The sequence below is a fragment of the Balaenoptera ricei genome, chromosome 10 (genome assembly GCF_028023285.1).
Source record: "Balaenoptera ricei isolate mBalRic1 chromosome 10, mBalRic1.hap2, whole genome shotgun sequence".
Classification (NCBI taxonomy): Eukaryota; Metazoa; Chordata; class Mammalia; order Artiodactyla; family Balaenopteridae; genus Balaenoptera; species Balaenoptera ricei.
In genome coordinates this window covers 64747167-64761461 of record NC_082648.1, presented here as the reverse complement: position 1 = coordinate 64761461, position 14295 = coordinate 64747167, and the positions used below count along the sequence as shown (strand labels likewise).

Here is a 14295-nt window from a genome sequence, read left to right as displayed (position 1 = left end):
ATCGTCTCAATTTTTCTGTAAATTTAAAGCTGTTCTTAACGTCTACTAAAACACACACACACACACACACACACACACACACACACGGCTGTCTCTATCAACATTCCTATTTTAAGTAAGAAACTAAGGTTGAGGGAAGTGAAACATTTCATACAAATCAGCAATGTTGAGGAAATTTTCTCGACTTTCCCAGAATGCTAGTCCATACTGCAGAGAGTTATTTATTAAGGCTAATTATTGGCGATGTTCTGAAAAGGTAACAACACCAATAAACTTTTCTGGACTTGCAAAGAAAAAAGAAAAAACAGCTGGTTCTGCTGGCAGTCGAGTTCCCAGAGCTAACTGGCGTGCCATCTGCTCGCAGCATAGAGTGGTAACCATGGTTCACGTGTCACACCAGCGTTCGTGTTAAGAAGTTTGCCCCAACAAGCCGGGACAACTTCGCTTCCGCGCAGGTTGCTGGGGGGAGGGGTGGCGGCGGCAGCATCCAGAGCGTGTATATCGTTTTCCCAAACTCCATCTGCTCTCCCCTCCCCAAGCTGTCCCCGCTGTCTCCCCGCGCCACAAGCCGCAAGACGGGCGGGTCTTTTACGCAAAACAAAAGAGTCCTCCTCCTCCTCCTCCCGCCGTCCCGCGCCGCCCCCACCTTGGCTTCCCGCGGCCGCCCGGGCCCGCGTCCCCGGCAAGAATTGGCTCCCGGGCCCGAGGTTTCCAGGTACCCGGAAGGGGGAGGGGGCGAGGCGGCAACAATTAGGCGGGTGAGGTCGAAACGCGCGCCCAGGAGCGCCAAGACTCCGAGGGGCGGCGAGCCCGGGCCGTGCCGCCGCGCGATTGGCCGGGGCAGCCTCGCCGGCCGCCGCTGATTGGTGGATTCTCAAATTCGGTCTCAAGGCGCCAGAGGAGGTGTTTTAGCGGGGACTGCGATCCGGCGCTGGAGTCGCGCTCGGCGTGTCGGAGCGCTGGCGCTGCCCGGACGCCGCGGGGTCCCCGCTAGCGCAGGGCACTCGGAGCGGGGAACTGCGCGCCTCGCTTTCCCCGCCCGATGTCGCCGCCCGGCTACTGATCGACTCGCCCAGCTGATCCCGCGCTGCTGTGGGGTCGTGGAGGTCCCGGTAGAGGCAGGAAGGCTCCTTCTCAAAGGGGGAGTAAGTAGCGTGCGGCCCCGGCGCTGGCGGGGAGGCGGGAATTGGGGCGAAAGGGGACCCTCCCTCCCCGGCTGCCAGCCTGCCACCCCTCCCCTCCCCGGCTGCCGCCGGACCAGGCGTGCGAGGGGTGTCTGGGCTCCAGCTCTCCCTCCGGCCGGGCAGTAGGGAACCTGCCCTTCCTCACGATCTGGGGGTTTCATTGGAAAAGTTTATCTTTGGGGTCTGCTCGGAGGCCTGGGAAAGGGCTGCGCTGAGCGCTGAGTGGGTTTGGTCTAGCGATCAGGTTTCCTTCCCCCCTGATTCAAAACCCCTCAAAGCCGAATTCCTCCCCGTTCTTTGCGCCAAAATTAACTGACCTAGGAGACCCTGTGCTTTCTGACAGATTTGCCCTACACTCTCCTGACTTGAAACTTAATTTTGTCCTGTTGCTTTTCATTAAAAATTTTTATTTTTGTCGGGTTTTTTTTCTTCCCAATTTCAGTAATTACTAAGCACACTTAAGTGTTTGTGCTCGTTCGTGTGCGTTTTGGAGAGTTGGAGTGGCCACAATTCTGAAAATTCCCAGGATGAGTTTAGGGAGCGGAAGTTCATGTTCATGAGCAAGTAATAGATATTTTTGTTGAAGGAAAGAATATCCAATTTAAAGTCATTTTCTAATGTAACTGTGCATTACAGATGGAGGTAAATTGTTTAACACTAAAAGACCTGATCAACCCCAGACTAGATTTTGCAATTGAAGATGGGGAAAATGCACAAAAGGTAAGTGAACTTAAATACCTTAAGTTCTATCATATTTAGGATGGTGAAGTCTAATTCAATTCAGGATTCCAACATACCATTTGTATTTGTCTTATAAGCATAATAATCTTGATGAACATTTTAGGACTATGCTTTTCTTTTTTTTTTTTTTTTTTTTTTTATGGAGGAGGCATCCAACCATTATTGTTGAATTTCTCAGTCATTGTGCAGTGGTTAGATGTAATGTTGAAACTGACTTATATGAATCAAAGATATGCGAGACACTGCAATCAAATGTTTGTAATAATTGTAGTTATCAAGAGTAGAATTAGCTAATGCTGGGCAGGAATATTAAGCCTCAGTTCCCAGGAAAATAGACTTTTTTACTCTAAATGCTAGATTATTAAAGTGCAGTGAAATGTTCTTCATCCTGATGGACCAGCTCCTAGAGGTGGTTCCATTCTCCCAAGAGCATGACCAGTGTCTCCCATATAGGGAGATAAAGTGACTGAGCTCACCAAGGACTCTTTGAATATTTTACAGTGTTACTGCGGGTTTTGCACTGAGCTTTCCCTTGTGGTTTTTGCATGCCTTGTGATTTGTAAGACAGTAGTAGCGTCTTCAAGAAACATTACGAAGTGAACCGGCCATAGCAATGTCTAAACCGGACCCATGTCGGCACAATGCCCTCACCAGCCGGTGCCCTACCGAAAAGGTGTAATAGCTTGTTAGTAGCGAACATCTAAGCATTTTTGGGCAGAGGCAAGTAGATATGACAAACCCAGGTTTAGAAAGTTTAAATATCAATCTGAGCATAGCAACTTCCATAGGCATTGAACTTCTCTGGTTCCTGGGCTTAATTTTAGGCTTAGCACCCACAATGAAATTGCCTGGTTGCAAACCACCTGTTATATGGGCCTTTGAAGAATACTTGACAACCGTTAATTTTGGGTAGGTGTGAAACTGTATGCTTTTTCATGTAGGGGTTTTTTTCCCCCCAGCATTTGATTTATTTTTGTTAGGAAAAGAAGTATACCAAAACATTATTCTTTTAAAGAGCATTTTTAAAGAATTCGCTATGCCATCTGAGAGTCGCAATGCCCAGACTTTAAAGTATATATTCAGAGTTTTGGCTTTGGGAGTTTCAGAGCAAAACTTTTTGTTTTCCTTCATAATTTGGATGGGACAGCCTTGAAAGAATGTGTATACTTTTATTTAAAGCCAGTATCCACCTCTTTCCTTCTGGGTCAATGACTTTTTTTTTAAAGATTTTTTTTTTAAACTTTTTTTTTTTTAATTTATTTATTTTTATTTATTTTTGAGTGTGTTGGGTCTTCGTTTCTGTGCGAGGGCTTTCTCTAGTTGCAGCGAGCGGGGGCCCCTCTTCATTGCGGTGCGCGGGCCTCTCACTATCATGGCCTCTCTTGTTGCGGAGCACGAGCTCCAGACGCGCAGGCTCAGTAATTGTGGCTCACGGGCCCAGTTGCTCCGCGGCATGTGGAATCTTCCCAGACCAGGGCTCGAACCCGTGTCCCCTGCATTGGCAGGCAGATTCTCAACCACTGAGCCACCAGGGAAGCCCGTGGGTCAATGACTTTTTATGGTGCCTTCAACAAGGGTACTTCTCCTACTCTAGTTAGCCCAGTAAGTGCTGTGCCCAGCTGAGCTTCCATATTTTAGTGGGTGTAGAGAAAACCTCAAATGACGCCATAGAGATTTGGGAAAGTGGTTAAAACGTTTGAAATAGAATTCACGAGCAGGGCTTATCTCACCTGTCAAAGAAACGGCACAGGAAGGGAACAGAGTGCTCCTGCGAGATGCTAGGCTGGGCTTTTGTCTCTCTTTTCACATTGCTGTGAAGTAAAGGAAGGAGGATTTCTAGGGCTGCCGAGAGCGTGGGATCTGGAGTCAGAGAGATCTGGGTTCGATTTCCTGCTTTACCATTTGTTAGCTTCATAACCTCGAATAAATATATTTATTCAGTCTTTCAACAAATATTTATGTTTCAGGGGCTGGGGGTACAGCGGTTTAATAAGTCTCCTAGCTTCCCTAAGCCTATTTTTTTCTTCCATAACTTGAAATTAATAAGTAGCCTCTCCTCTCTGGGTGTCTGTAAAGCACCCAGCAACCCATACTGTTCACACCTTACTCATTTGAACTGACAGCCCAAAGACGAATATGATGCAGGCCTGGCCCTCGGTTACCTGAGACACTTTCAGGGACTGAGATGTAAAACTCACCAACTAGACTGTGATTTGGTAAGAGCTATAGGAGTGGGAACCAAGTGCCCCAGCAGAACAGAAGATTAAGAAAGAAATTCATGGGGAGTCTAGAGAAAGTTGGAAAGCTTCACAGAGGTAATACCTGGGCTGAGGACTTCAGCTATAAGGAAACAAGAAGGAGTAAGACGGTCATTATAGGCAGAAGAATCTATATGAGTATATGTGCTGTGGACATTCAAGAAATGTTCAAAGTTTCCAGAGTGGCCAGAAGCTAGTGGTACTTCTTGAAACCTCTGGTGGTTGCCTGGAACAGTATCCTGTGGGTCAGTCGGCATTTAGAGGACTTATCTTTCTTGACTGTCTGATCTTCATTGCTTCAAGGTCTATAGGTAGGCATGCATCTTCTTACCACTCACGGAGAAACTTTTCTTTAAAACATAAAGGAGTTTTCAACGCCATTACCCAATCTTACTGTGCCCAAGTTGTGAGATTATAAGCAAGACTCTCCTCTTCAGTTGTCTACAGTGCATTTAGGAATGACAAAAGTAGAAAAAGGATGGTTTGGGATGAAGAGGCGGACAACAAGGATTGAGCTGTTGGGAGGGCTTTGTGAAGGAGACAACACTTGAGCTAGGGCTTGAAGGGATGAGTGCTAAGACTTAGGCAAGTAGAGAGGAAGGAAACTAGTAAAGAAATAAATCAGCATGGTAAATCTGGGGACACGCCTAGACTTAGTGGGCATGGGTTTTCTTTGAAGGTCATTCATCTTTTGGGAGTGGTTAAAAAAGAAGGTGAGTTCAACTTGAAGCATATATTTGTACCCGTGTGATTACAGGTAAATAAATATGTGCAAGAGGCAGTTGGTTGCCTGATCTGGGAATTCACGGAAAGTCCTAGCCAGATACAAACTTGGGAATTGACAACATACAGGTTGGTTTTAAAGCCTTGTACATGAGTGGGTGAGCTGCCCTGGAGAGAGCAAACAGGGAGGTGTGGAGGGCTGAGTTTCTAAGAGTGGAAAAAGGGGAGCCAGTGAAGGAGGCTGAGAAGGAACAGTCAGAAGAGAACCAAGAGAGAAAAAAGTGGTAGCTCAGAAGGACTGAGAGTTTTATAAAGCCAATAGTCAACAGTCTTAACCGTTGCAGTGAGGTCAAGTGCAATATTTTGCCATTGGCTTGTCAACTGACAGATGACCTAAGTGAGAGCAGTGGATCAGAGCAGACTGGTGGTTTGAGGAGCCCCCTGGGAGACAGGCAGGGGAAAGCCCTCCGTGTGGATTACTCATTCTGGAAAGTGCGCCCTGAAGGGAAGGAGAGTTGTTAGTCAATAGCTAGAAGGAGACGCCTCCTGACATGCCTGTCATATTTGCAATGGGTCTTAAAGAGTAGGTTGGAAAAAAAAAAAAAAGAGTAGGTTGGGTTTCAGTGGGCAAAGCTTAGCCCATGGCGTTAGAGACAACGTGATGGTGTGAGCAATGGCTCAGATGTGATAAAATTCGAGGCAGGTTTGAAGAAGAACGAGTGGACTGTTTGGGCAAAATGTGGGACGTGCATGAGATGGGACTGGAAAAGAGGTTGGCAAAATGTCACCAAGGGCCTTGAACAGGCTGATGACTATGTACTATTTGAGGTAACATGATCAAAGCTGTATCTGAGACAGAAGCAAGACTAGAACCAAGATCTTCTAATTACCAGGTCCTTTCCATGTCAGCTTACAGCTCAGTCATAATGCTGGTATAATAAATAATAATGATGACGATGGTGATGAACACTTGCATAGCACTTCACAGACTACAAACTGCTTTCACTCTCATTATCTGATCTGATCCTCACAGCAACTGCATGGCAGGTAAGCCAAGGTGCATCACCTCCGTTTGCACATGAGAACTGGAGAACCCGTTTCCTGGGGACTCTCTCCGGGCCCTCTCTAATTGAAGAGGTGATTTCCAGGGTGTTGCAGCTTGACTTCCTGGCAAGCAGATCTGACGTGGAGATTAGTGTGCAGGTGGTTTATTAGGGAGTGCCCTGGGGATGGGTGCCCATTTAAGGGAAGGGAAGGCAGCAGAATTAGACAGAGGGAGAAGCAGAGCTGCAGAACAGTCTCAGTGGAAGTTGGGTTTACCCCATGGGGAGTTCTGGGACGACCCCTCGGAGTAGTCCTGAGTCAGGGTAAGGGGACCAAGCTGTCACACGTCAGTGCTGCCTCTCCCAGCCACTGAGGACAGTACCGGCCTCTCGGGAAGGGGTGTGATCCCGGATGAGTCAGCCCTCTTCAGCCAAAGCGTGAAGAGGCTTACTATTGGCGTTACTCCAGCAGCTGGGGAACTGAGTCATTCATTCCAGAAGTGAGCCAGCTGCATCCCAGTGTCCACCACACGGCTGGGTAGCCTTGCTGGAAAGCCTTGGACATATATAATTTGGTCTGAACCCCTTATTTCAAAGATCTGGAAACTTGGGCCCAGACAAAATGAACAATTTGTGCAGTATCAGAAGGACATAGAGTGGAGTCAAAAACCGCTCTATTTCTGAATTCTCATTCCAATCCCCTTTCCTTTGCCTTCTACAGTGTCAGGATTGCAGGACAGACAGGCGGATGGAGCAGAGTGTGATTAGATTGCAGCTGACTTTCTGCCCACCTGAAACCTCAGAAAACAATTTGCTTGGCATTTTTTTCTGTTGAGTAGAGGTGTGATAACGATCGTAACCTACCACGTGACGTAACTCCCCTCCTGCTTTAAGTATTACTTAAACTGTAGTGAAAATATGTCAAAGTGCTGGAGGAAATAATTCATCTGAATTGCTCCTTGGTAGGGGAAAAAGCAGGAGCTCAGTGTTCCTGGGAGGACAGGTACCATGAGGGCAGTGGAGGAGAAGGATGATTCTCTGCACCTCAACAAGCCTGGGACACGCCCTCCACCGTTGGGATACCTTTTGAAATAACTAGATAATCAAGGCCCAGTGTTCCTTGAGCACATGCGCAGGGGAAGGCATTGTGCCAAAAACTGTGAGGAATGGGACGTGTGGAACTAGCTCCCTGACCTCCAGAAGTGCACAGTCTCGTTAATGAGATAAGACACACACCCAGGAAGTTAAATAGCAATACAGTGTGCTATGTTATCTTAGCTCTGAGGGCCAGGATGGATGGTAATAAAGAAGAGGAAGTGGAGCGGGGGGAGGGAGAATAGCTAAGTTTTATTGAGTGCTCACTATATGCCAGGAACTATTCTCATAACTCCGGAGATCAATGTTTTTATGAACTTCATTTTCAGTTGAGAGAATTAAAGTGAGAAGGGAATTAATTGCCTGCTCTCACCCTGCTGATAAGTAGCAGAGGCCGGTAAGCTGGCCCTACCAGCCCGCATGCAGAACTGCTTCCCATACTGCCTCTCCATAGAGGCTACCGGGAATCCGTGGCCTGCTGGATACCTTTTGTTGGAGCTGCGAAAAAGATAACTTCCTCCCAGTTCACACCCAGGACAAGCTTACTTCTAGATGCAGAATTTTGAAAACTTCTGCTGTCAGCTGTTTCTTGCCTTACCAATGACTTTTATACTGAATGAGGTTGTATGTGACCTTGGGCAAGGCACCCTCTGTGTGGCTCAGTTTCTTCATCTGTAGGCTAGAAAAATACTACTACCTCCGTTACAGGATTGGATGAGGAGTTAATAGGTGTAAAGTGCATGAAACAGGTATCATGTGTAGCATGTAATATGCACTCAGTACTTTCCCTTGAGAGTTCCCTTGTAGAAGACTTCATCAGAATTGTATACTAGTAGGGATTTGTTAAGAGATGTGAATAGATGCACTGCCTCAGGCAGGATGCTTACTGCGGCAGTGGCGTGAGAAATCATCACCCCCATCTCCACCCCTTTCCTGTTACCCTAGGACAGAACCTCACCATGGCTAGCTGGCAGCTTCTGCTGACGCAGAGAACAAGAGTTGGCCTGCTACCACAAACTCCAGTTTCTCCCAAACAATTTTTTTTTAATTTATGTATTTTATTTATTTATTTTTGGCAGCGTTGGGTCTTCGTTGCTGTGCGCAGGCTTTCTCTAGTTGCAGCGAGCGGGGGCTACTCTTCATTGTGCTGTACGGGCTTCCCATTGCAGTGGCTTCTCTTGTGGAGCACAGGCTCTAGGTGTGCGGGCTTCAGTAGTTGTGGCATGCAGGCTCAGTAGTTGTGGCTCGCAGGCTCTAGAGCGAAGGCTCAGTAGTTGTGGCGCACGGGCTTAGTTGCTCCGCGGCATGTGGGATCTTCCCGGACCAGGGCTCAAACCCGTGTCCCCTGCATTGACAGGCAGATTCTTAACCACTGCGCCACCAGGGAAGTCCATCCCAAACAATTCTTTTTCCTTCTTCATATGTTGCTCGTTTATAGGAAAACACTTTTTTTTAAACCACTGTTCAGCCAGAATCCAAGCATGCAATAATTTAGAGTGATATTGTGTGCAGGAAAGGGAGTGACAAATATGTAATTCATCCACCTTCCTAATTATGTAAAGGCACTATTACCTGGAGGTGAGTTCAACTCTGGGAAGAGCAGAATCTTTCTGGGTTTGAATGGCAAAAACTTATTTTAGGGGAAAGAAATTTGTTTCGGTAACTTAGTAGTTCGAAACGCGAGTTGGGTGTACTTAGTCCTTTTTCTTCATGGATTAATGGACCCATCATTAATCTTTTCTTTTAATTATCTAAGATAGTCTACTCAAAGAGTCTGGGGGAAGGTGCTATTCCACAAACTATTACCAAGCTGCAAAACATTACGAACAGAACTTGAGGGTTTAGCACTTAGAAACCTCTACAGTAATTCAGTTGATCTTGCCCCTGTGACATCTAAGCCTGGGTTCAGTGGTCTCTTCTTGTCGAACAAGCTGTAGGTCAAGTTGAGTGGCAAACTCAAGAGGAGAGTCACATGTGATGGGAGTTGCATATGAGTCCTATGAAGTAAGACCATGTATCAGTCTCCGGGAGTTTTCAGTCTGTGAAAAACCCTGGTCCTTCAGCAGGGGTAGTTTGAGAAGCACTGCTCTGGGGGAGTGACCTTAGGTAGCTGGGTGGTTTGAAATGTGGCATTTTGTTGGATGCCCTTCCATTAATCTGTCCTGGTAATTGCTCTATTAACACTGGTGAACATTGAACAAAAGCATAATTGCTCTTCACTAGTTAATGCAAACTCATAAATAGTGTTTAAAAAAATATGTCACTTAGAAGCAATATGGACTCAACCCACATTTGCTCTTATTATCATCCCCGCCTATTACAAGCATCCACCAGTGACGCATAACACTCATGACTTCTTTCACAGAGGTGCCGTGAAAGATATGCTTAAAAGGAGTAGTAGCCACTCTTTGGTTCCCATGGATCCTTCTGTTTATTTTCATTAGTCCTATCCTGATATTTTTCAGCCCTGAACATATAGTCTGTTTGTATTTTCATGACTTACTGAATAATGGGAATAAAGTGTACTCTTAGCTGATACCTGCCCTTTCTCATTTTCGCTAAAAGGTCTCTTTTTTAAAATAGGAAAATATATTTGTTGATCGCTCAAGGATGGCCCCAAAGACGCCAATAAAAAATGAACCAATTGACTTATCGAGACAAAAAATCTTCACTCCAGAAAGAAATCCCATCACTCCAGTTAAGCTTGTCGACAGACAGCAGGCAGAACCATGGACACCCACCGCTAACCTGAAGATGCTCATTAGTGCTGCCAGCCCAGACATAAGAGACCGAGAGAAGAAAAAAGGACTGTTCAGGCCCATTGAGAACAAGGACGATGCGTTTACAGACTGTCTGCAGGTAAACAGGCTGTGCTCCTAAGGCCTTTCATAGAATTTTAAAATGTTTACCTGATTATTAAAAAGTCACAGAATTCTCAATTTTTTGGTTACTATTGAGTCAAAAGCAGTACTCCACTTAATCTTTTTATTTATTTACAGCTGAAGTGGAACTCTTATTCTGTATCTCATTTTTCATAATGAATGCTTTCTTTTCTTCTGTATGATACTCTCTTCACCAGTACACATTTTTAAATGATAAATTTTTTAAGCAATGATATTTAATAATTTTGATTTAATGAAGAAATTTGGATTTTTTTTAATGCTGCCATGAATTATAATTTTTGCTTTGATTTTAAGGGTAATACTAATCTAAATGTTTTTGACTTGGGGAATTTTATCATTCTCATGTATGTTCAATTCGTTGGTTTGGGGTTTTAAAGTTAAATCATCTTTAAATTACCTGTCCTGTAGGGAACCAGAGCTACTGAATAAGCAGCATATCTATACTTTTAAAAAACAGTTTTTCTTGGGGCTTGAATTGAGCCTTTTTCAAATGTGAGTTGATAAGACAAGGACACTAGTTTAATGTACTTACAATAAGAAAGAATAAGGAAGAATAAGATTTAGCTCCCCCTGTTCAGTTCCATCAACCCTTGGTAAATTGTGAAAAGTAAAGAGTTTGGTGACACAATGCAGGCAAGAACATCGCACATTTTCACGTTACTAGGAATTACACAGGATCTTAGGAAGAGACAGGTTCTGATACATCGGGTCTGAGGTGAGGCCTGAGGTTTTATATCTCTTAACATGCTCGTGGTGATGCTGATCTCAGTTTAACAAGCCCGCTAGTAGCAAGGGTGTAGCAACCTATAAATGACTGCATTGTTCATTTTTTATTTTAAACAGTAGACTCAGCCTCAAATCACAAAGGAGGAAAAGTTCAGTTCAGAGAAAGCAATAGGTAAAATGTTCAGAAAATTAGATTAGGAAATGTATTTTAACCAGAATCTAGGATGGTATGGATTCGGATGTTCCCCTCAACTCGCCAATACCACCCATTGCAATTTCTCTGTTAAGATGTTAACTGTGACATGTCCCCCCTCCCTCTGTCTGCCCTCTGTAGCTTGATGTTGTTGGGGACAGTGCTGTGGACGAATTTGAAAAGCAAAGGCCAAGCAGAAAACAGAAAAGTTTAGGACTCCTGTGCCAGAAGTTTCTAGCTCGCTATCCAAGTTATCCACTGTCGACTGAGAAAACTACCATCTCCCTAGATGAAGTTGCTGTCAGTCTCGGTATGTATCATGGGATCACCTGGAGGCCTGTCTCCAGTTACGGTGAGAAGTTGATTCCTCGGGCAAGCCAAAGGCTTCAGATCACCTCCTTTACTAAGTAAAGAGCTGACCCTCAAAGGAGTGAGGACAGAGGAGCAGGTAGAGCTTTTCTTCTGTCATCATCATTATGCATAGGATTCCAGGGAGCCTTTTAGGCCTGAGGGTCAAACAAATATTTGGTTTTCTTAACCTTAAAAAATATGTTTACAGAAGACTCACATTACAAATTAATATCTAATATCTTAATTCCATGTTATTTCAGACAGACTCAAAAGATATTTAGAAATATCCTTCTGTTTATTTTTTTAAATGCTTCAAAGAGTTCAGAACTGGTGTTATTTTTGTTATAAAGCACGATTTGAAAGCAAGAGCATTATGTTTGAAGCCCTATACTGTGACCTTCACAGCAAGTCTGCCCAACTAGTAAAAGCACATCTGGATATTACTCAAACAGCTAAGCCTTATAATAAAGAGGAATACATGCGTTCACATGGCATGGGTGTGTGTAATGTGCAATGGTGTCTGGACTATAAATATGCAGACCGCTGATTCAGAATAGAGACTCCTAGTGGACGTGGATTGCAGTTGGTTTCAGGACGAACATACTGTTGACAATAAATAAGTAGAAATCACATGATTTGAAGATGTCAGAGTGTCCCCTTAAAAGATTAGGAGGGTTTGCATACAGGGGGGAAAAAAGTCTCGAAGAAATCAGCCCAGTAGGCTTTATCATAGATTATATTTTTAGTTTGTTTATTAGTTCTATATCTTCCCATAGCCCAAAGAATGTGACCCAGTAGATGATTATCAATCTGAATTATTCAAACTGATGGCTAAAAAGATTTTATTTGCTGGAAACTGAGGTAATGAGGAGCCAGTGTGTTGTGATGGGAAGACCATGGGCTGGACTTTGAATAAGACAGAGCTGGATTTGAAGCCCAGCTCTCTAATTTATAGACTGTGAGAGCTTTAAAAAGTTAATTATTCTTTTCTCATCTATAGCATAGGGACCATAGCACCTACCTTGCAGAAACTTAGAAAAGTTGGGGATAATGTCAGTAACATGCCCAACTCAGAGCCTGGCTTACTCTTATTGCTACATGGAATAGTTTCTACTCAGCTCTCATTAGAGGTACTCCCCCCACCCCCTCCACCATCCTCAAGCCATCCTGTGATCCTCTACAGCTAGGAAGAGGAAGCAGAGGGCTTTGACGGGGAGCCATTTTAGAACCCAGAAATAGAATACAATATTCTGGCATTGGTAGCAATGAAACAGGAAGGGGAAAGCGAGCCAGCTGGACAGAGGCTTGGTGTAGACATAGCTGAGGAACTGGGTCCTGGAAACTAGTCTTAAGAAGATGAGGATAGGGACTTCCCTGGTGACGCAGTGGTTAAGAATCCGCCTGCCAATGCAGGGGACACGGGTTCGAGCCCTGGTCCGGGAAGATCCCACATGCCACGGAGCAGCTAAGCCCATGTGCCACAACTACTAAGCCTGCGCTCTAGAGCCCGCGAGCCACAACTATGAGCCCTCGTGCCACGACTACTGCAGCCCACGCGCCTAGAGTCCGTGCTCCACAACAAGAGAAGCCACGGCAATGAGAAGACCGTGCACCACAACGAAGAGTAGCCCCCGCTCGCCGCAACTAGAGAAAGCCCGCGTGCAGCAACAAAGACCCAACATGGCCAAAAATAAATTAAAAAAAAAAAAAAAAAAAGAAGATGAGGGTAAAACAACAGATCATACAATGTCTTTCTCACTGGGGCTCATGAAGCCACCTTCCTCCATATACCCCGGCCTCATCAAGAGTCCTTGCACTGCTATCAGTGCAGAAGACAAAAGATTAGATGTTGGAAAGCTACCTTACAGGTCCCAGGGAGGACAGAAGAGTGGGCTCCTACTCTCATATGGGCTGTAAATCCCCATGTTATAACCGCCTGGAGCAGAATGCCAAAGATTTTTGCAACAGCTTCCTGCTGTCTCACAATTTCCAAGACCTGCCAGATGAACTTGCCATCTCTCTTCACGTGAGATCGTAAAAATGTGAGTCCCTTCCTAGAAGCTGTTTCGGGGCTAACCATCTCTTGGGATTGAGTCTAAACTCCTGCTCTATCCCAGGTCACAAGCTATAAGACCATATTTTAACCAAGGATGTGCAAAGCATTCAAAGTGCATTCATTCCCAGTTTCTGGTCTCATGTAGATTCGATACTGATATTATAGGTAAGAGGTTAAAGAACTAGGAGTGACTTTAGTGAATGGAAAGTTACACAGCCTGGGAAACTATTTATTGGGCTGAGATGCTCTTGATAAGCTCTATGGGGCATAAGGGAAGCATGGTAACAATTGGTAAATCCTCAAGGGCATAACTAATGCCATGCCCACGATTAATCGGATTGCCTTGAATACAAAAGAAAAAGAAGGCTCAGTGCCAGGGAAGACTTTCCTGGCAGAGCAAGCCCCAGAGTTACCTGCTGGACTTGAGACCTGTGACGTGGGACGTTTAGGCGCACCCAGCCAGTGGACAGTTAGTCCAGATTGCAAAGGTGAGTGATTATTCAGGCAAGTAGCTGCCTATGGGCTTTTGCCAGCACCACCTTCTGAACACTTACGGTGCGTATCAAGCATCATCTTCCTCTCTTAGTTGTCCAAATCTTCCTTTATTTCTTGAGATGTCTAGCCACTAGATGGAGACTTAGCAGCTTGTGTCTAATACAGAATAACAAAACAGCCAGACCTATGGCTGGCCCTGGGCTGTCTCAGTTGCATTCACATGACATTTCTAATGGGAAGGTTTATAACGTTCCACTCTCAACAAGATGTGTTAATATATGAAAACAGACTGGAATAAGGAGCCAGGCAGATCTGGACAAGGGGCTGCTGACTGCTCTGGCCAACACCTTCCAGCAGGCATCTGGCACCAAAGCCTGAGCTTTTGAGAATGAAGAACCTTTCAGGGTCATGAGCCGAAATGTTCTGATTGACTGCGAAATGCCTCTTCATGCATGGGATAGAATTTCTTCTCAGCTCCACAGTTTTCATTGTAACCTGGTTTATTTCTTGTGTTAAATCTTTGAAAG

At 45.0% G+C, this 14295-nt stretch overlaps 1 protein-coding gene across 1 annotated transcript in view; it reads left to right on the top strand.

Moving 5' to 3' along the window:
• Positions 1-1820: 1820 nt before the first annotated feature.
• E2F7 (E2F transcription factor 7) overlaps positions 1821-14295 on the top strand; it is a 28882-nt gene continuing 16407 nt past the window's right edge. The window contains exons 1-3 of the mRNA XM_059934705.1: positions 1821-1904; positions 9628-9903; positions 11008-11176. Of these exons, the coding sequence (XP_059790688.1) occupies positions 1821-1904; positions 9628-9903; positions 11008-11176 (529 nt within the window). The remainder of the gene's footprint in view (positions 1905-9627; positions 9904-11007; positions 11177-14295) is intronic.